General features: G+C 44.4%; 1 protein-coding gene across 1 annotated transcript in view; it reads right to left on the reverse strand.

The window, feature by feature from the left end:
• Nucleotides 1-23291, reverse strand: part of LOC134359584 (dynein axonemal heavy chain 3-like) — a 542314-nt gene that overhangs the window by 260684 nt on the left and 258339 nt on the right. The window contains exons 30-33 of the mRNA XM_063073083.1: nucleotides 10010-10140; nucleotides 9479-9579; nucleotides 8008-8122; nucleotides 7749-7882 (exon numbers count right to left, since the gene is read on the reverse strand). Of these exons, the coding sequence (XP_062929153.1) occupies nucleotides 7749-7882; nucleotides 8008-8122; nucleotides 9479-9579; nucleotides 10010-10140 (481 nt within the window). The remainder of the gene's footprint in view (nucleotides 1-7748; nucleotides 7883-8007; nucleotides 8123-9478; nucleotides 9580-10009; nucleotides 10141-23291) is intronic.

The following is a 23291-nucleotide window of genomic DNA, read 5'->3' on the forward strand; positions in this document are numbered from 1 at the left end:
TTAGGCCATTTGGCCCATTGAGTTTACTCTGCCATTCAATCATGGCTGATCCTTTTTTCCCCTCCTCAGCCCCACTCCCTGGCTCCTTCTTGTAACCTTTGATGGCGTGTTCAATCAAGAGCCTATCAAGCTCTGCTTTAAATACACCCAATGACCTGGCTTCCACGGCTGCCTGTGGTAACAAATTCCACAAACTCCCCATCCACTGGCTAAAGGAATTTCTTCGCATCTCTGTTTTAAATGGATGCCCCTCTATCCTGAGGCTGTGCCCTCTTGTCCTAGACTCTTCATCATGGGAACCATCCTTTTCACGTCTACTCTGTCTCGGTCTTTCAACATTTGAAAGGTTTCAATGAGATCCCCCCTGCCCCATCCTTCTAAATTCCAGTGAGTACAGACCCAGAGCTTCAAACGCTCCTCTTCGACCCTTTCATTCCCGGAATCATCCTTGTGAGCCTGCTCTAAACCCTCTCCAATGCCAGCACATCTTTTCTTAGATTCGGAGCCCAATGCCCAAGGTGAGGCCTCACCAGTGCCTTATAAAGCCTCAGCATCACATCCCTACTGTTGTATTCTAGACCTCTTGAAATGAATGCTAACACGGCATTTGCCTTCCTCACCACCGACTCCACCTGCAAGTTACCCTTCAGGGTGTTCTGCACAAGGACTCCAAGTCCCTTTGCATCTCAGATTTTTAGATTTTCTTCCTGTTTAAAAAATAAGATGCACATTTATTTATTCTACCAAAGTGCATGACCATGCATTTTCCAACATTGTATTTCATTTGCCACTTTCTTGCCCATTCTCCCAATCTGTCTAAGTCCTTCTGCAGCCTACCTGTTTCCGCAACACTACCTGCCCCTCCACCAATTTTCGTATCATCTGAAAACTTGGCAATAAAGCCATCGATTCCATCATCGAAATCATCGATATACAGTATAAAAAGAAGTGGTCCCAACACCGACCCTTGCGGAACATCACTGGTCACTGGCAGCCAACCAGAGAAGGATCCTTTTACTCCCGCTCGCTGCCTCCTACCAATCAGCCAATGCTCTAACCATGCCCGTAACTTTCCTGTAGTACCTTCACTTGGTAAAGAGCCTCATGTGTGGTACCTTGTCAAAGGCCTTGTGAAAGTACACATATACAACATCCTTTATCAATCCTACATGTAATCTCAACGTGTAATCTACATGTAATTTCATTTCACTAACACTCTTAGAACAGGGAACATAGAACAGTACAGCAGAAAATCAACCTCCTCAGCTCACGATGTTGTGTCAAAGTAATTAAACTAATCCCTTCTGTCTGCACATTCATGTCCTTCATGGGTCTACCTCGATCATACCTCCTCCTCCTCCACCCTCTGCAGCACATGGGTCTACCTCGATCATACCTCCTCCTCCACCACCCTCTGCAGCACATGGGCCTACCTCGATCATACCTCCTCCTCCACCACCCTCTGCAGCACATGGGTCTACCTCGATCATACCTCCTCCTCCACCACCCTCTGCAGCACATGGGCCTACCTCGATCATACCTCCTCCTCCTCCACCCCATACGGCACATGGGTCTACCTCGATCATACCTCCTCCTCCACCACCCTCTGCAGCACATGGGTCTACCTCGATCATACCTCCTCCTCCTCCACCCTCTGCAGCACATGGGTCTACCTCGATCATACCTCCTCCTCCTCCACCCTCTGCAGCACATGGTCTACCTCGATCATACCTCCTCCTCCTCCACCCCATACGGCACATGGGTCTACCTCGATCATACCTCCTCCTCCGCCACCCTCTGCAGCACATGGTCTACCTCGATCATACCTCCTCCTCCTCCACCCCATACGGCACATGGGTCTACCTCGATCATACCTCCTCCTCCGCCACCCTCTGCAGCACATGGGTCTACCTCGATCATACCTCCTCCTCCTCCACCCTCTGCAGCACATGGGTCTACCTCGATCATACCTCCTCCTCCGCCACCCTATATGGCACATTCCAGACACCCACCACTCTCTGTGTAAAAAATGATATCGTAAAGTGCAAAACCTCGTATCTCAGCCAATTAAACTCCATCTGCTCTTTCAACACTCACTTCTGTAACAGATCCATGTCTCATTGTATTCTTTCACAATCTTCTATACCATCCACAATGCCACCAATCCTTGTATTGCCTACGAACTTGCAAAGCCATCCATTCACATTTTCATCCAATGTATGCTATATATAAACGACAGAGCTCCAAGTACTGATCCCTGTGGAACGCCACGAAACACAGACCTCCAGCCAGATTAAGTCCCATCGGCCATTACCTTGTGTATCGACTAGCAAGACAATTCTGAATCCAAATTGTCAAGTCACTGTGGATCCCAGACATCTTTATCTTCTGGACGTGCCAACCACATGGCACCTTGTTAAAGGCCTTGCTGAAATCAATATACACAACATGCACAGCTCTACCTTCACCACCTCCTCAAAAATTTAAGCAAATTAGTAGGACTTGATTGCCCTGCACAAAACCATGTTGACCATCCCTAATTAGGCCATGGTTTTCCAATACTCATAAATCCTATCCCTGAGAATCCTCTCCAATAGGTTCCCTGCCTATGATGTGAGGCTCACTGGTCTATAGTTACTGGGATTGGTTCTATTCAACCTTAGCTATTTTCCAGTCCTCCAAGATCTCATCTTCAGCTAGAGAGGACATGAAGGTCTTGGCCAGGGCCCCAGCAATCTCATCTCAATAATGAATGACATATCCCCTTCAGGCCCTGGGAACTAATCCACCTTAATATTCTTCAAGTGACCCCAATGCTACCTCTCACTTAATCTCAAAATACCCCAGCATATTAGCATGTTCAACACTGATTTCATTTCCTCCACGTCCTTCCCTTTGGAATTTTGTTCCAAAGTACTCATTTAGGACCTCACCCACTTCCTCCACCTTTGTGTACATGTTCCCTCCTTTATCGTCGAGTGGTCTTGCCCTCTCCCTCATTATCCTCGTTCTCCATAAGACCACACATATTGAAGCACATATGTATAAAATGTCTCAGGGTTCTTTTTAATCCTACTTACAAAGGATTTTTCATGAACCCTCCTAGGTTTCCTAATTCCCTTGTTTGGTTCTTTTCTGGCTTCTTTATAATCCTTAAGGACTCTGTTTGATTTTAGCTTCCTAAACCTTACATACACTTCCAGTTCTTCTTGACTAAATTCACCATTCCTCTTGTAATCTTAACCTTGCCATCCTTGTCCCTCCATCTTCTTGGGAAATACTTGTCTTGTCCTGTCCTGTACTCTGTGCTGTGGGTCTTCAAACACCCTCCACAGATCAGCTGTTCCCAATGAACTCTCCCTTGTTCCTGCTTAATATTCTGAGACTTTGCTTCAATTCAACACTCTCCCAGAATGTCCATACCTCTTCTTGTTCAGAGCCATCATAAAACTTAAGGGGTTGTGATGATTTTTCCCTCAATGTCACTTGACCAAGCTCATTTCTCAGTAGCAAGCCCAGAATGCCCCCTCCTAGTTGATATTACCCACACACTGACTTAAGAAACCTACCTGGATGCATCTCACAAAATCTGCTTTGTCTCAACCTCTTGTACTATGAGGTATCAGTTTACATAGAAACATAGAAACATAGAAAATAGGTGCAGGAGTAGGCCATTCGGCCCTTCGAGCCTGCACCGCCATTTATTATGATCATGGCTGATCATCCAACTCAGAACCCAGCCTTCCCTCCATACCCCCTGACCCCTGTAGCCACAAGGGCCATATCTAACTTCCTTTTAAACATAGCTAATGAACTGGCCTCAACAGTTTGCTGTGGCAGAGAATTCCACAGATTCACCACTCTCTGTGTGAAGAAGTTTTTCCTAACCTCGGTCCTAAAAGGCTTCCCCTCTATCCTCAAACTGTGACCCCTCGTTCTAGACCTCCCCAACATCGGGAACAATCTTCCTGCATCTAGCCTGTCCAATCCCTTTAGGATCTTATACGTTTCAATCAGATCCCCCCTCAATCTTCTAAATTCCAACGAGTACAAGCCCAGTTCATCCAGTCTTTCTTCATATGAAAGACCTGCCATCCCAGGAATCAATCTGGTGAACCTTCTTTGTACTCCCTCTATGGCAAAGATGTCTTTCCTCAGATTAGGGGACCAAAACTGCACACAATACTCCAGGTGTGGTCTCACCAAGGCCTTGTACAACTGCAGTAGTACCTCCCTGCTCCTGTACTCGAATCCTCTCGCTATAAATGCCAGCATACCGTTCGCCTTTTTCACCGCCTGCTGTACCTGCATGCCCACTTTCAATGACTGGTGTATAATGACACCCAGGTCTCGTTGCACCTCCCCTTTTCCTAATCGGCCACCATTCAGATAATAATCTGTTTTCCTATTTTTGCCACCAAAGTGGATAACTTCACATTTATCCACATTAAATTGCATCTGCCATGAGTTTGCCCACTCACCCAACCTATCCAAGTCACCCTGCATCCTCTTAGCATCCTCCTCACTGCTAACACTGCCACCCAGCTTCGTGTCATCCGCAAACTTGGAGATGCTGCATTTAATTCCCTCATCCAAGTCATTAATATATATTGTAAACAACTGGGGTCCTAGCACTGAGCCTTGCGGTACCCCACTAGTCACCGCCTGCCATTCTGAAAAGGTCCCGTTTATTCCCACTCTTTGCTTCCTGTCTGCTAACCAATTCTCCACCCACACCAATACCTTACCCCCAATACCGTGTGCTTTAAGTTTGCACACTAATCTCCTATGTGGGACCTTGTCAAAAGCCTTTTGAAAATCCAAATATACCACATCCACTGGTTCTCCCCTATCCACTCTACTAGTTACATCCTCAAAAAATTCTATGAGATTCGTCAGACATGATTTTCCTTTCACAAATCCATGCTGACTTTGTCCGATCATTTCACCGCTTTCCAAATGTGCTGTTATCACATCCTTGATAACTGACTCCAGCAGTTTCCCCACCACCGACGTTAGGCTAACCGGCCTATAATTCCCCGGTTTCTCTCTCCCTCCTTTTTTAAAAAGTGGGGTTACATTAGCCACCCTCCAATCCTCAGGAACTAGTCCAGAATCTAACGAGTTTTGAAAAATTATCACTAATGCATCCACTATTTCTTGGGCCACTTCCTTAAGCACTCTGGGATGCAGACCATCTGGCCCTGGGGATTTATCTGCCTTCAATCCCTTCAATTTACCTAACACCACTTCCCTACTAACATGTATTTCGCTCAGTTCCTCCATCTCACTGGACCCTCTGTCCCTTACTATTTCTGGAAGATTATTTATGTCCTCCTTAGTGAAGACAGAACCAAAGTAATTATTCAATTGGTCTGCCATGTCCTTGCTCCCCATAATCAATTCACCTGTTTCTGTTTGCAGGGGACCTACATTTGTCTTTATCAGTCTTTTCCTTTTTACATATCTATAAAAGCTTTTACAGTCCGTTTTTATGTTCTCTGCCAGTTTTCTCTCATAATCTTTTTTCCCCTTCCTAATTAAGCCCTTTGTCCTCCTCTGCTGAACTCTGAATTTCTCCCAGTCCTCAGGTGAGCCACTTTCTCTGGCTAATTTGTATGCTACTTCTTTGGAATTGATACTATCCCTAATTTCTCTTGTCAGCCACGGGTGCACTACCTTCCTTGATTTATTCTTTTGCCAAACTGGGATGAACAATTGTTGTAGTTCATCCATGCAACCTTTAAATGCCTGCCATTGCATATCCACCGTCAATCCTTGAAGTGTCATTTGCCAGTCTATCTTAGCTAATTCATGTCTCATACCTTCAAAGTTACCCCTCTTTAAGTTCAGAACCTTTGTTTCTGAATTAACTACGTCACTCTCCATGTTAATGAAGAATTCCACCATATTATGGTCACTCTTACCCAAGGGGCCTCTCACGACAAGATCGCTAATTAACCCTTCCTCATTGCTCAAAACCCAGTCCAGAATAGCCTGCTCTCTAGTCGGTTCCTCGACATGTTGGTTCAAAAAACCATCCCGCATACATTCCAAGAAATCCTCTTCCTCAGCACCTTTACCAATTTGGTTCACCCAGTCTACATGTAGATTGAAGTCACCCATTATAACTGCTGTTCCTTTATTGCACACATTTCTAATTTCCTGTTTAATACCATCTCCGACCTCACTACTACTGTTAGGTGGCCTGTACACAACTCCCACCAGCGTCTTCTGCCCCTTAGTGTTACGCAGCTCTACCCATATCGATTCCACATCTTCCCGGCTTATGTCCTTCCTTTCTATTGCGTTAATCTCTTTTTTAACCAGCAACGCCACCCCACCTCCCCTTCCTTCGTGTCTATCCCTCCTGAATATTGAATATCCCTGAACGTTGAGCTCCCATCCCTGGTCACCCTGGAGCCATGTCTCTGTGATCCCAACTATATCATAATCATTAATAACAATCTGCACTTTCAATTCATCCACCTTATTACGAATGCTCCTTGCATTGACACATAAAGCCTTCAGGCACTCTTTTACAACTCTCTTAGCCCTTTTTAATGCTTGCCCTGGATTTGTCGGCCTGCCACTTTTACTTTTCCCCTTTGTACTTTTTGCTTCTACGCTCACTTTACACCCCTCTGTCTCTCTGCACTGGTTCCCATCCCTCTGTTGTGAACTAACCTCCTCACACCTAGCCGCTTTAATTTGATTCCCACCCCCCAACCATTCTAGTTTAAAGTCACCTCAGTAGCCCCCGCTAATCTCCCTGCCAGGATATTGGTCCCCCGAGGATTTAAGTGTAACCCGTCCTTTTTGTACAGGTCACACCTGCGCCAAAAGAGGTCCCAATGATCCAAAAACTTGAATCCCTGCCCCCTGCTCCAATCCCTCAGCCACGCATTTATCCTCCACATTGGGGAAGTTCTGAAGTCACTCGCAAAAACAGTATTAATACTGTTCCCTCATCTGCCTACATATCTGCTCCTCAATGTCCCGATGGGTCTCTAGTATAATCCTATCAGATTGATCGAGTGATTTCACTGCTATTATTTTTAAGTTCAACGCATACAGATTCAGTGGATGAGCCTCCCTCATGTCTGAGTTCCCCTGTGTTATGGTCCCTGATTAGTAGTTTACTCCCCAGCCTCACTCCCTCCCTCTCTATCTCTTCAAAAGCATCACAACCCTCCCAGTGCTGTTCCTGCTGTCCTTGTATCTTGTACAGTCACTTACAAAGGGCTCTTGCTTGTTTTATCATTCACTTTCCATGTCTTTATTAGTGATTCGAAATTCCTATCCTGTTGCTAACTCCCACGCCAGACTTACTGCTCAGTTTGGAAACATGAAAAAGTATCTTTTAAATCCAATTCCACCTAGATGGATTAATGTCGGAGGCTTCATTTCTCACTGGACAGAACATTCATTAAAATTTAGAACAGAGATGGGGTGGAAAGTGAGTGGGAGAGAGGGAGGAAGAGAAGAAGGGAGGGATTGGGGAGAGAGGAAGGAAGAGAAGGAGGGAGGGAGGGATTGGGTTAGAGAGGGAGGAAGAGAAGGAGGGAAGGAGGGATTGGGTTAGAGAGGGAGGGATTGGGGAGAGAGGGAGGGGGGATTGGGGAGAGAGGGAGGAAGAGAAGGAGGGTCTGGGGAGAGAGGGTGTTAAACACTGTCCCACTGCTGGATAAGTGCAGTCAATCTCCAGCCAGATTTATCATTCCACGTAACTGTCCCAAACTCCTGACCTGATTTCCAAGAGCAGGCTCTCGTAGATTTTCAGCGTGGAGATGATGAGGTGCATGGCGGAGGTCTGGAGGACCAGGTTACACCTCTTCTCAACAAAATGCAGACACGGTGGCAGCAGCCAGTCGCACAGTGCCTGGGAGGGTGGAGCAACAGGTTCAGAATGAGTGCACTGCCCACGTAGGCTTCCACGCCGCACGGCAGCCAGGTCTGGATGTCATTACAGCTTGGCAGAACAGAGGCGAGTCGCCTGACACCTACCTGCACTGTCTGCCTCTGGTCTGGTGTCAGCTGTGGGGGCAGGTTGGCTGTCAGCCAGGACCGCACCAAAGGCTCCCAACCCAGATTCATAGCCTCCATGTAAATCATCCCACACCTATTCAAAGAAAATGAAGGAGATGCTTCCTGAGTCAGACTCTTCTGTTTGACTGTTAAATCAGTTCCTAGACATCCGACCCTCTACCCGACTCATTCACCTTCAAACATGAACCTCTCTTACCCAGTCAGCTTACAACGGGAGGGAAGGGTTGACTGGTTTGGTTGGCTCTTTGGCCATTAAGCGTATTGCTCAAAGTATGCAGAGTGTAGGATTGCCATTGGACAATCAACCTGTCTCCTTTGACATTGACCCCTGTGGCCCTACACAGAGAAGCCAGGAGTTGCTCTATACCTACGGCATCTAATGCCACCTCACACCCTCTCACAGGCTTGTTGGGGAATGAGTCGAACCCAGATGAATTGAGCCATCTACAAAGAGCCTCTAGGCAAACTGAACATTACAGTCGCCTGCTGCTTAGAAAATGGTGGCTTCATATTGTAACTCGTGAAGACAATGAGGTGAAGGAGTCAAGAGTCATTTGAGCAGAAGAGCTTTGTCTCGGAAGGCTGAACTTACTGTGCAGTGTCCAGTCTGATGAGGGATTGTACCTGATCCCAAGGTACCATCACTCTTCCCTGTCCACCACCCTGAGGTGCAATGCTCCTTCACTGGGGCTATAACGTCAGCGCCCATTGCCCAGTCTTTCTGGTTCTGCCGGCAAACTCACCATCTTGACCCTCCCCTTAATGCCTTCCTTGGGAAAGAGTTTAACCTTTTCCTAAGTCAGATTTGGTTTGGGAACATGGAGCAGGACCATATTAGAGGGACAACATAAATGAAAAATACATGAGATTCTGCAGATGCTGGAAATCCAGAGCACCACATACAAAATGCTGGAGGAACTCAGCAGCTCAGGCAGCATCTATGGAGAGGAATAAACAGGCAATGTTTCAGGCCGAGACCCTTCATCAGGACTGGTGCCGATATAAATGTGATCTCTGGGCAAGCAGGTTTCATCATGAAAATCTCTTCACACCAGCCATATCATCACAAACCCCAAGAACATCCCAACCTAATGCACAATGTGGATGTGTCTTTCATTGGTGAGTGATGAACCCATGATTATTCATACTTGTGTGGGCCTGCTGACTGTACCCACCTGCTGTCTGTACCCACCTGCTGTCTGTACCCACCTGCTGACTGTACATACCTCCTGACTGACCCACCTGCTGACTGTACCCACCTGCTGACTGTACCTACCTGCTGACTGTACCCACCTGCTGTCTGTACCCACCTGCTGACTGTACCTACATGCTGACTGCACCCACCTGCTGACTGTACCCATCTGCTGACTGTACCTACCTGCTGACTGTACCCACCTGCTGACTGTACCCATCTGCTGACTGTACCTACCTGCTGACTGTGGCGGGCGATGCTTGCTCCAGGTCCAGAACTTCAAAGATTATATTCTGCTGGCTGCTCATCTGAATGATCTCTCCACTCATCAAGCAGAGCTGTGGGGCACAAAAATGCATCTCAATAAGTACATTTAATGCCAGAGAAATGTATACAATATACTTCCTCGTACAATCTTCCAATCAGAGACTGGCTACCACAATCAAACCTGATTCAACACCAATCCTGAAGAATATTTTATTAACAGTAAACTATAAAATCCATGTTTTACATTAGCTATAAGAATGGAATACACTTGTTAATTACAGTACATTGTATCAATTCTGAATTAAATAGTACACCAGCCTAGGAGCAGATTATGTGAAAGTTCAAAATATTCAAATTCAGGAAATATTGTATGTTATTTTAGTAAGTTCAGTAGAGTTCTGGTTTAAGATATTAAAGAGTCTGCCCTCTGTACTGGTGGGACCTGGGCTGACTTGGTGAATTCATCTGCCAGAACACAGGCTGTGGTCCGGTGCCCATTACCTTTTTATTGTCATCAAGGACTGTATTCATGTTCTCCACCCAAACTGCATCCACTGGACCGTCCAAGATGCACCACTTCCGGTCTCTGGTTGGGCTGCTGGCATGTTCACGGAAGATATTGGCCAGGATTCCTGTTGAAATCAGTTCCAGAGCTTACTGCACAGTCTTGCACTGCTGCCCAGGGAAACCAGGCTTCCCACACTGTTGCAATGGTGTCAGAATTCCCTCCAGCTCTGACCCATCTCCGAAAGTAAGCAGAGTGACTGAAGCCAGTATATGGACACCACAGTGTTGAGCTGCTGGGATCCATCAGGGGTAAAGACAAAGGCCAAATGTAGACATTCTATTTGGGATGGCCTGTGGGGTGTAGAAGGCGAGGATGGAGGTACAGTCATGACTCCACGAGAGAATGCTCACACTGTCACTATAGGGTCAGCACTGATGGTCACTTCCAAACATCAAACTATGTCCATGAGCTCTCCCACCTGTCACCTCACCATGTAGCTGTGTCTGCCAATGGAACCTACCCCTGTCTTCAACTGCATCATGCAAGATTGCCACTTCTCCAGTGAGAGGTCGTGCATCGGACATTTTCAGGTCAATGAAGCACTTAAACTAGGTTAGAACTAAGAACGTCAAGGCTCTTCAGCCCATTATGTTGTTCGACCATTTCAGAGACAGTGACCACAAATCCCTGACCTTTACCATAGTCTCGGAGAGGGATAGAAGCAGATGGTATGGAAAGTATTTAATCATGGGGGGTGGGGGCATTATGACGCTATTGGTCAGGAGTTGGGAGCATAAATTGGCAACAGATGTACTCATGGAAATGCGGATGGAAATGTGGAGGCTCTATGTATATTTAGGGAGCACTTGCATGGGGTTGTGGATAGGTTTCTCCATTGAGGTAGGGAAAGGTTAGCAGAGTGAATAAACAAGAGATGTGGAACTTCTAGTCAAGAGAAAGAAAGAAGCTTACTTAAGGATCGGACAGAGCTCTAGAGAGTTACAAGGCAGCCACGAAGGATCTAAGAATGGACTTAGGAGAGCGAGAAGGGGCTATGTGAAGGCCTTGTCAAGTAGGATAAAGGGAAATCCCAAGGTGTTCTACACATAAATAAAATACAGGAGAATGACAAGAATGAGGGTAGGACTGGTCAGGGATGGAGGAGGAAACATATGCCTGGAGGTAGGAGAGGTCCTTAATGAGTACTTTGCTTCAATATTCACCAGTGAAAGGGACCTTGATGTTTGTGAGGGCAAAGAAAAAACGACTGATATGTTAAGAAAGAAGACATACTGGAACCTTTGATAGCCATTAGAGTAGATAAGTCCGTGGGGACCAGTGGGATATGCCCCAGGTTACCACGGGAAGCAGGATCAGGGTTTGCTGCACCTTTGGTGATGACTTTTACATCCTTACTAGTGGTACTAGTTGATCAGAGGGTGGTAAATGTTGTTCCTTTGTTCAAGAAAGAGGGAAGGGATAACCCTGGGAATTATAGACCTGTGAGTCTTACGTCAGTGGTGGGCAAATTATTGGGGAAGATTCTTAGAGACAGGATTTGGAGAAGCAAAGTCTGATTAGGGATAGTTAGCATGGCTTTGTAAGGGCTAGGTCAAGTCTTATGAGCCTGACTGAATTCTTTGAGGGTGTGACAAAGCACATTGATGAAGGTAGAGCAGTGGATGTGGTGTATATGGATTTTAGTAAGGTGCTTTGAGAAAGTTCTCCATGGCAGGCTCATTCAGAAAGTCAGGGGACATGGGACCCAGGGAAACTTGGCTGGGTGGATACAGAATTGGCCTTCCCATAGGAGGCAGAAGGTCACAGCAGGTGGAGCATTTTCTGCTTGGACATTGGTGACCAGTGATGTTCTGCAGGGATCTGTTCTGGGACCCCTGCTCTTTGTGATTTTTATAAATGACTTAGGTGAGGAAGTGGAAGGGTGATTAGTAAGTTTGCAGATTGGTGGAATTGTGGAAAGTGTGGAGGGTTGTTGTAGATTGCAACGGGACATTGACAAGATGCAGAGCTGAGCTGAGAGGTGGCAGATGGAGTTCAATCAGGAAAAAAGTGAAGTGATTCACTTTGGAAGGCAGAATACGGGGTTAATAGCAGTACCTTAACAATATGGAAAAAGAGGGATTTTGGGGACTACATCCAGACATCCCACAAAATAGCTGCGCAGGTTGATAGGATTGTTAAGAAGGCATATGATGTGTTTGGCTTCATTAGTCAGACGATTGACTTCAAGACTTGATTGAAATGTAAGTGATGAGACCTCGATCAAGAGGATATAACCATATAACCTTATAACAATTACAGCACGGAAACAGGCCATCTCGGCCCTTCTAGTCCATGCTGAACTCCTACTCTCACCTAGTCCCACCGACCTGCACTCGGTCCATAACCCTCCATTCCCTTCCTGTCCATATATCTATCCAATTTAACTTTAAACGTCAACATCGAACCTGCCTCAACCACTTCTGCTGGAAGCTCGTTCCACACAGCTACCACTCTCTGAGTAAAGAAGTTCCCCCTCATGTTACCCATAAACTTTTGTCCTTTAACTCTCAACTCATGTCCTCTTCTTTGAATCTCCCCCATTATCAATGGAAAAAGCCTATCCATGTCAACTCTATCAATCCCCCTCATATTTTTAATCACCTCTATCAAGTCCCCCCTCAACCTTCTACGCTCCTAAGAACAAAGACCTAACTTGTTCAACCTTTCTCTGTAACTTAGGAGATGAAACCCAGGCAATATTTTAGTAAACCTCCTCTGTACTCTCTCAATTCTATTGACATCTTTCCTATAATTCGGTGACCAGAACTGCATACAATACACCAAATTTGGCCTTACCAATGCCTTATACAATTTCAACATTACATCCCAACTCCTATACTCAATCAACAGGAATTCTGCAGATGCTGGAAATTCAAGCAACATACATCAAAGTTGCTGGTGAACGCAGCAGGCCAGGCAGCATCTATCCTGGCCTGCTGCGTTCACCAGCAACTTTGATGTATGTTCCTATACTCAATGCTCTGATTAATAAAGGCTAGCATACCAAAAGCTTTCTTCACCACACTATCCACATGAGATTCCACCTTCAGGGAACTATGCACCATTATTCCTAGATCCTTTTGCTCTACAGCATTCTTCAATGCCCTACCATTTACCATGTATGTCCTATTTTGATTAGTCCTACAAAATGTAGCACCTCACATTTTTCAGCACTAAACTCCATCTGCCATCTTTCAGCCCACTCTTCTAACTCGCCTAAATCTCTCTGCAAGCTTTGAAAACCCACCTCATCATCCACAACGCCACCTATCTTAGCATCATCTGCATACTTACTAATCCAATTTACCACCCCATCATCCAGATCATTTATATATATGACAAACAACATTGGACCCATTACAGATCCCTGAGACACACCACGAGTCACTGTCCTCCAATCTGACACACAGTTATCCACCACTACTCTCTGGTGTCTCCCATCCAGCCACTGCTGAATCTATTTTACTATTTCCATATTAATGCCTAACGATTGAACCTTCCTAACTAACCTTTCCTGTGGAGCCTTGTCAAAGGCCTTACTGAAGTCCATATAGACAACATCCACTGCTTTACCCTCGTCAACTTTCCTAGTAACCTCATCAAAAAATTCAAAAAGATTTGTCAAACATGACCTTCCACGCACAAATCCATGTTGACTGTTCCGAATCAGACCCTGTCTATTCAGGTAATTATATATACCATCTCTAAGAATACTTCCCGTCAATTTACCCACCACTGACGTCAAACTCACAGGCCGATAATTGCTAGGTTTACTCTTAGAACCCTTTTTAAACAATGGAACCACATGAGCAATACGTCAATCCTCCGGCACCATCCCTGTTTCTAATGGCATTTGAAATATTTCTGTCAGAGCCCCTGCTATTTCCACACTAACTTTCTTCAAGGTCCTAGGGAATATCTTGTCCGGACCCGGAGACTTATCCACTTTTATATTCCTTAAAAGCGTCAGTACTTCCTTTTCTTTAATCGTCATACTTTCCATAACTACCCTTCTTGTTTCCTTTACCTTACACAATTCAATATCCTTCTCCTTAGTGAATACTGAAGAAAAGAAATTGCTCAAAATCTCTCCCGTTTCTTTTGGCTCCGCACATAGCCATCCACTCTGATTCTCTAAGGGACCAATTTTATCCCTCACTATCTTTTTGCTATTAATATAACTGTAGAAACCCTATGGATTTATTTTCGCCTTACTTGCTAAATCTTCTTTTAGCTTTTCTAATTTCTTTCTTAAGATTTTTTTTTGCATTCTTTATAATCAGGATAGCCAGAGACTTTTTCCCAAGGCAGAAATGGCTAATGAGAGGAATAATTTTAAAATGAATGGAGGAAAGGAATTGGAGGGGAATGTCAGAGTTTAACTGTGGTGGATGTGTGGAATGTGAATGATAGAAAAAGTAAGGCGATGTAGTTTATATTGATCTTAGAGTAGTTTGAAAGGTCAGCACATTATTGTGGGGTGAAGGCCTGTACTATGCTATAGTGTTCTATGTTCTCCTCCATGATCAATGTAATACTTCCCTCCTGCACAAGCCTAAAATTCTTCGTTCATCTATGTGTCTTAAATTTCCCTAAGGGTTAGAAAAGGTACATGGAATGCAAGAACTATGACAGAGGAGTCTTTAACATTTGGGATTTGCTGGTGAGAAGCTAACAAAGAAAGAACTGCCAGCAGAACACACTCTGAAGGTGGTGACCTCTGCAGGACATTTTTATCCACGGTGTACCTACGGTAGTCTTAACAGCACAGCAGCATGTACCAGCAGTTTGAGGAGATTCAGCATGTCACCAAAGACTTGCAAATTTCTCCAGATGTATCATGGAGAGCATTCTGATGGGTTTCATAACAGCCTGATGTGGATGCTCCAAAGCCCAGGACTGCTCGGTATAATGTTGCAGGCATCAACTGAGTGGTGGTTGAAAGAAGACCACAGTTGGGAGGTTAATATCAAAGGATATACTTTGTATTGAAAGGACAGGCAGGAAGGCACAGGCAGTGGTGTGGCTGTGTTTGTAAGAGATAGAACTACATCTTTAGAAAGAGGTGACATAGGGTCAGAGAATGTTGAATATTTGTGTGTGGAGTTAAGAAACAGCAAGAGTAAAGAAAAACATTATGGGAATCATATATAGGCCTCCAAATTGTAACCAAGATGTAGGGTTGAGATGCAAAGGGAGCTGGAAAAGGCATTTAATAAGGGTAATGTCACAATTGCAATGAGGGACTTCAATATGCAAGGGGGTTGTGAATATTAGGTTGGTGTCAGATCGCGAGAGGGAATTTGTTGAATGCCTACAAGATTGCTTTTTAGAGCAGCCTGTGCTTGAGCCTACTCGGGGAAAGGATATCTTAGACTGGGTGTTGTGTAAAAACCCAAATCTTATCAGGGAGCTTAATGTAAAGGAACCCTTAGGAGGCTGTGATCATAATATGATTGAATTCATACTGAAATTTGAGAGGGAGAAGCCTAAGTCAGATGTATCAGTATCACAATGGAATAAAGGAAATTACCAAGGCATGAGAGAGGAGCTTGCCAAGGTAGATTGGAGGAGGATACTGGCAGGGATGTTGTAGAGCAGAGATGGCTGAAGTTTCTGGGTATAGTTCACAAGGTGCAGGATAGACACGTCCCACAGAAGAAGTTGTTCTCAAATGGTAGGGTTAGGCCACCATGGCTGACAAGGGAAGTTAAAGACAGCATAAAAACTAAGGAAAGGACATATAAGGTAGCAAAAGTGAGTGGGAAGTTGGATGATTGGGAATCTTTTAAAATCCAACAAAAGGCAACCAAAAAAGCTATAAAAATGGAAAAGATGAAATATGAGGGCAAACTAGCCAATAATATAAAGCAGGATATTAAAAATATTTTCTGTATGTAAAGAGTGAAAGGGAGGTGAGAGTTGTTTTTAGACCACTGAAGAATGATGCTGGTGAGGTAGTAATGGGGAACAAAGAAATGGCAGATGAACTTAATGGGTACTTTGCATCAGCCTTGACAGTGGAAGACACTCTCAGTGTTGCAGAGGACCGTGAGTGTCAGGAAGTAGGAGTGAGTGCCATTGTTATTATAAAGGAAAAAGTGCAAGGCAAGCTCAAAGGTGGATAAGTCACCTGGACTAGATGGACTACATCCCAGAGTCCTGAGAGAGGTTGCTGAAGAGATAATGGATGTATTGATCATGATCTTTCAAGAATCACTTGATCTAGCATGGTCCTGGAGGACTGGAAGATTGCAAATATCACTCCACTCTTTAAGAAGAGAGAAAGACAAAAGAAAGGAAATTATAGGCCAGTTAGCCTAACCTCAGTGGTTGGGAAAGTGTTGGAGTCCATTATTAAGGATGAGGTTTTGGGTTACTTGGAGACTAATGATAAACTAAGTCAAAGTTAGCATGGTTTCTGTGAAGGGAAATCTTGACTGACAAATTTGTTAGAATTCTTCGAGGAAGTAACAGGCAGGGTGGACAAAGGAGAGGCAGTGGATGTCATTTACTTGGATTTTCAGAAGGCATTTGATACGGTGCCGCACATGAGGCTGCTTAACAAGATAAAATCCTATGGTGTTACAGGAAAGATGCCGGTGTGGATAGAGGAATGGCTGACAGGCAGGAGGCAGAGAGTGGGAATAAAGGGGGCCTTTTCTGGTTGGCTGCTGGTGACTAGTGGTGTTCCTCAGGGGTCAGCATTGGGACCGGTACTTTTCACATTGTTTGTCAATTTGAATAACGGAACTGATGGCTTTGTGGCAAAGTCTGTGGATGATACGAAGATAGGTGGTGGGTTAGGTAGTGCTGACAAAGCAACATGATTGCAGCAGGATTTAGACAAATTGGAGCTGACTATTATCTAAATGGAGAGAAGGTTCAAACGTCAGAGGTGCAGAGTGGCTTAGGAGTCCTCATGCAAGACTCCCAGAAGGATAATTTACAGGTTGAGTCTGTGGTAAAGGAGGCAAATGCGATGTTAACATTTATTTCAAGAGGAATAGAATATAAAAGCAAGGAGATAATGCTGAGGTTTTATTAGACACTGGTCAGGCCGCACTTGGAGTACTGTCAACAGTTTTGGGCCCCATATCTCAGAAAGGATGTGTTGTCACTGGGGAGAATACAGAGGAGGTTCACGAGGATGATTCTGGGAATGAAAGGGTTAACATATGAGGAGTATTTGGCAGCTTTGGGCCTGTACTCACTGGAATTTAGAAGAATACTGAGGGTGGGTGGTGGTGGGTAAGTGGTGTGGATCTTACTGAAACCTACTGAATGTTGAAAGGACTAGATAGGGTGCATGTGGAGAGGATGTTTCCTCTGGTGGGTGTCTCCAGAACTAGAAGACGCAGCCTCAAAATTGAGTGATGACCTTTAAGGAGGATTTTTTTAGCCAGAGAGTAGTGAATCTGTGGAATGCTCTGCCACAGACTGTGGTGGAGGCCAACTCCGTGGATATATTTAAGGCGGAAGTTGATAGTTTCCTGTTCGGTCAGGGCATCAAAGGATATGGCAAGAAGGCAGGGTTGAGTGGGATCTGAGATCAGCCATGATGGAATGGCAGAGCAGACTTGATGGGCTGAATGGCCTAATTCTGCTCCTGTGTCTTATGGTCACAAGAAGCTGCAGGGGTGTGGGTTGAGCCAGCTCCATCACAGGCACAACCCTCCCGCTATTGACAACATGTTCAAAATCAGCCCGTGAAGAAGATGGCATTTGGCATTTAGGACTCTAACCACCCAGGACATGCCCTCTTCTCATTGCCACCATCAGGGAGGAGGTACAGGAGCCTGAAGACACACACTCAGTGTTTTAGGAACAGCTTCCCCTCTGCCATCAGATTTCTGAATTGTCCATAAACCCAAGAACACGACCTCACTAATTCCCTTTTGCACTATTTACATTTTATATATTATGACTTATAGTAACTTTTTATTTCTTGCACTGAACTGCTGCCACAAAAACAACAAAATCAGTGATAATAAACACGATTCTGATTGATGCTGAGATAAGTATTTGACAAGGTCCTGAATGATAGGCTATTCCAGGAAGCTGAAGCACTTGGGATCCAAAGCAAACTGACTAATCCAAAACTGGCTTGGTGACAGGAGCCAGAAATTAGTGGTGGGAGAATACTTCACTGATTGGAGGTGTGTGTCCAATGGTGTATCACCGGGCTCAGTGCTGGGACCTCTGCTGACTGATATCTATATTAGCAATATGGAGATATATATATGAATATATATGAGAGAGAGAGAGAGAGAGAGAGAGAGAGAGAGAGAGAGAGAGAGAGAGAGAGAGAGAGAGAGAGAGAGAGAGAGATAGAGAGATAGAGATAGAGAGAGAGATAGAGATAGAGATAGATAGAGAGATAGAGAGAGAGAGATAGGGAAAGAGAGATAGAGAGAGACAGATAGAGAGAGAGATAGAGAGATAGAGAGAGAGATAGAGAGAGATAGAGAGATAGAGATAGAGATAGAGAGAGAGAGAGATAGAGATAGAGAGATAGAGAGATAGAGTTAGAGATAGAGAGAGAGACAGATAGAGATAGAGATAGAGAGAGAGATAGAGATAGAGAGATAGAGAGAGAGATAGGGAGAGAGAGATAGAGAGAGAGACAGATAGAGATAGAGATAGAGATAGAGAGATAGAGAGAGAGAGATAGAGAGAGAGAGATAGAGTTAGAGATAGAGAGAGAGACAGATAGAGATAGAGATAGAGAGAGAGAGAGATAGATAGAGAGAGAGACAGATAGAGATAGAGATAGAGAGAGAGAGATAGAGAGAGAGATAGAGAGAGAGAGACTTCTCCCTGTACTTACCCCTGGGCTTCTTAAATGTTAACATTGTATCTATATCTATGTCTCTATGTATATATGTATCTACGTATTTATGTTTCTATGTCTCTATGTATATATGTATCTACGTATTTATGTTTCTATGTCTCTATGTGTATATGTATCTACGTATTTATGTTTCTATGTCTCTATGTGTATATGTATCTACGTATTTATGTTTCTATGTCTCTATGTATATATGTATCTAGGTATTTATGTTTCTATATGTCTCTATGTGTATATGTATCTACGTATTTATGTTTCTATGTCTCTATGTATATATGTATCTAGGTATTTATGTTTCTATGTCTCTATGTATATATGTATCTAGGTATTTATGTTTCTATATGTCTCTATGTATATATGTATCTACGTATTTATGTTTCTATGTCTCTATGTATATATGTATCTACGTATTTATGTTTCTATATGTCTCTATGTATATATGTATCTAGGTATTTATGTTTCTATATGTCTCTATGTATATATGTATCTACGTATTTATGTTTCTATGTCTCTATGTATATATGTATCTACGTATTTATGTTTCTATATGTCTCTATGTATATATGTATCTACATATTTATGTTTCTATATGTCTCTATGCTCTATCAGCCTCAGCAACTTCCTCTGACAGCACATTCCATTACTCACCACCTGTTGTGCGAAAATTCTCTCTATAGGGATTCATCATCAACTTGATTTTCCTAATCCATCTGCATATTGAAATCCCCCCATGACTAATATAATTTGTAGATCACATCCTAGCTACTGTTTGGAGGCCTGTAAATACTCCTATCAGGGTTTTCTTACCCTTGCTCGATCCACAAGGATTCTACATGTTCCGATCCCCTGTCACCTCTTCCTAAAGATTTGATTTCATTTTTTACCAGCAGAGCCTCTCCTTCTCTCCTCACCTGACTGTCCTTTGGATAGATTGTGTATCTTCGGATATTAAACTCCCAATTACAAACATCTTTCAGCCATGACTCCATGATACCCACAATGTAATAGAAACATAGAAACATAGAAACATAGAAACATTGAAACATAGAAAATAGGTGGAGGAGTAGGCCATTCGGCCCTTCGAGCCTGCATCGCCATTTATTATGATCATGGCTGATCATCCAACTCAGAACCCTGTACCTGCCTTCTCTCCATACCCCCTGATCCCATTAGCCACAAGGGCCATATCTAACTCCCTCTTAAATATAGCCAATGAGCTGGCCTCAACTGTTTCCTGTGGCAGAAAATTCCACAGATTCACCACTCTCTGTGTGAAGAAGTTTTTCCTAATCTCGGTCCTAAATCAACCAATCTTTAACTGAGCTACAAGATCACCTACCTTATTTCTTATACTACGTGCATTCAAATAGACACCTTCAGTCCTGTACTTGCCACCCTTTTCAACCTTGTGCTCTTTTACACTGCAACCCATCCCACTGACTGCAATTTTGCCCTATCATCTGCCTGTCCTTCCAATAGTCCTACAGTTTTACTACACATTACCTCTGCTTGTAAACCAACATCCCTATCCTCAGCTCTATCAGACTGGTTCCCATCTCCCTGCCAGATTAGTTTAAACCCTTGCTAACATCTCCAGCAAACCTGTCCACAAGGATATTGGTCCCCCCTCAGGTTCAGGTGCAGCCTGTCCCTTTTGTACAGGTCATACCTTCCCCAGAAGCGATCCTAATGATGCATAAATCTGAAACCCTGCTCCTTTCAGCAGTTCCTCAGCCACTCATTCATCTGCCAAATCATCCTATTCTTGCCCTTAAAGGCACATGGCACAGGCAGCAATTCAGAGATTGTTCGCCGGAGATCCCGCTTTTCAGTTTCCTACCTAGCTCTTTAAATTCTATTTTCCTTCCTATGACATTGGTACCAACATGTAGCAAGACATCTGGCTGCTTGCACTCCCCCTTTAGAACATCATGGACATGATCTGAGAAATCCCTGACCCTGGCACCTGGGAGGCAACATACCATCTGGGTCTGTCTATTGCATCCACAGACTCTCCTATCTACTCCTTTAACAATGGACTCCTCCTCTGACCCCTTCCCTTTAGGGCCATAATGCCAGACTCAGCACTAGCTCCCCCACCCCCCGGTTTGATTTTTCCCCAAAAAATATCCAAAGCAGTACATTCATTATTGAGGGGAATGGCCAAAGAGGTACTCTGTTACCAGGGGTCTATATCCCTTTCTCTCCTGACAGTTGCCTATTTTCTTACCTCCTGCAACCTCGGGGTGGCTACCTCCTGTAGCTCCTATCTAGCATCTACCTGGTCCCCCGTATGAGCCGAAGGTCATTAAGTACGGCACCAGCTCTTTAACATGTTCTCTGAGCTGCAGCTCAGTGCACTTACGTCACCCATGCCTGTTGCCGCCCAAGCCAAAAGTCTCCCCTCTCTAACACTGTCCCTCTCCAACAATGTCCATTCCACTTGCCCCTGCCTTATTTTTGTGTGACCTTGCTAATGAATCCAAACTCCAAATGGCCACTGTTCAGGCTCCGAGAAAAACGACCGTGAAATGGTGCTTTTTAAAGGTCCCTCCTCCAGCAGGGAGGTCACCTTTACTTTTCACCTCCAAACTTGGAGGCTGCTGGTGCAGTTGAGAGGTTTAGATTTCACAAGAAGAATCAAAAGGAAGGCGAGTCTATTTCACAGGTTGTGGAGATGCTGAAGCAATTGCCTGAACACTGTAATTTTGGGCAGTTGCTGAATGGCACGTTACGTGAAATGCTTGTGCATGGTCTGCTTAGTGAGGTCATTGGAAAATGTTTGCTTACAGTAGACAGATTCACATTACAGAAGGTAATTGAGAGGGTACATCTATGGAGATGGCAGCTAAAAAAGCCCAATTATCTTCTTAAGTTCATAAAGTAATTACTGACTTTTTATTGTGCCAAAACTGGCATCTGGCAAAAGAATGCTTGTATAAGGATTAAGACTGCCAACGTCCTGGCAAGGAGGGACACATTGAACATGTCGGTAAAAGTAAAAAGACATTGTCAACCAAAAACACTATAATAAAGAAAAAAGACTTTTGGAAAAACAAAAAGAAACATGTGAACAAGATGAAACATTACTGAGAATAGACTGAGTGACTCTCAGTCTGTGGTTGAAGAAGTTTTGCATGTTTTATCTGTTTCGGGACACAACGGCAGCTATTGGGTGAGCCCGGGGTTGGATGAGGCTACAGGCGGACATGGGTACTGCAGCATCGCTGGTGTCAGAGACAATTTACAAGGAGAAATTGCAGCATCTCACCCCAGAAGGGGCAAGGTTGACTTTAAAGACTACACTGGTGAGGCTGGTGCAGTGAGGCGAGTGATAAATGTTACAGTGGAGATTAATACTGTACATTGTTAAGGATGAGAGATCTTTTACTTCAAGTAAGTACCTACAGCCCTGATAACTGTGCTGCAAGTTCAGGAGCACACAGGCATTGACCCAGTTCTATCTAAAGTGGTGGACAAGAAAGGAGTTCACAGCCCAAGTAGGATGGTTGTGATGGGGCTACATGTTGTCATTCATCCAATATTAAGAAAGGATCTGCATTGTTAAGGATAGTTATCCAGCGCTCCTGGGACGCTCGTGGTCGAAGCAGCTCAATCTCAATCGGCACGAAGTGCACTTGGCTGGTGGGAGCACTGGTCTACAAGAGGTATTGAAGAAAGATGCAGAGGTAAATGGAGATCTGGGCATCAGAAGAGAATCACTATTAAGCTGTCTGTTGTGCCAGACACAGCACTCAATTGCCTAAAGACAACATCTGCTCTGTACACCCTCAAACCAAAGGCAGAGGCTGAATTGGAAAGACTGGTCCAGAGTAAGGTACTGGAAACAGTGTGTGTAAGTGAATAGGCAACTCCAGCAGTTCCCATCCTAGAAAGGGATGGGTCTTTAAGGCTTTTTGGAGACTTCAAGGTAGCCATTTACCCAGCTCTTATGGCTGTACAATGTCTTACACTCACTGATGAACCTTTTTGCAAGATTGGCCAGAGGACAGACATTTGACACGGTTAATGCTGAGCGGGTTGATGGGGATAAAATGGACCAGATCCTGAGCAGGTTGACAGGGTGAAATGGAGCAGATCCTGATGGCGTTGAGGGGGGTGAAATGGACCAGATCCTGATAGGGTTGACAGGGTGAAATGGAGCAGATCCTGATGGCGTTGAGGGGGGTGAAATGGACCAGATCCTGATGGGGTTGACGGGGGTAAAATGGATCAGATCCTGATCGTGCTGACGAGGGTGAAATGGATCAGATCCTGAGCTGGTTGACTGGGTGAGGTGGATCAGATCCTGATGGGGTTGACAGGGTTAAATGGATCAGATCCTGATCGGGTTGACGGGG

This window comes from Mobula hypostoma, chromosome 20 (genome assembly GCF_963921235.1).
Source record: "Mobula hypostoma chromosome 20, sMobHyp1.1, whole genome shotgun sequence".
In the NCBI taxonomy this organism is placed as follows: domain Eukaryota; kingdom Metazoa; phylum Chordata; class Chondrichthyes; order Myliobatiformes; family Myliobatidae; genus Mobula; species Mobula hypostoma.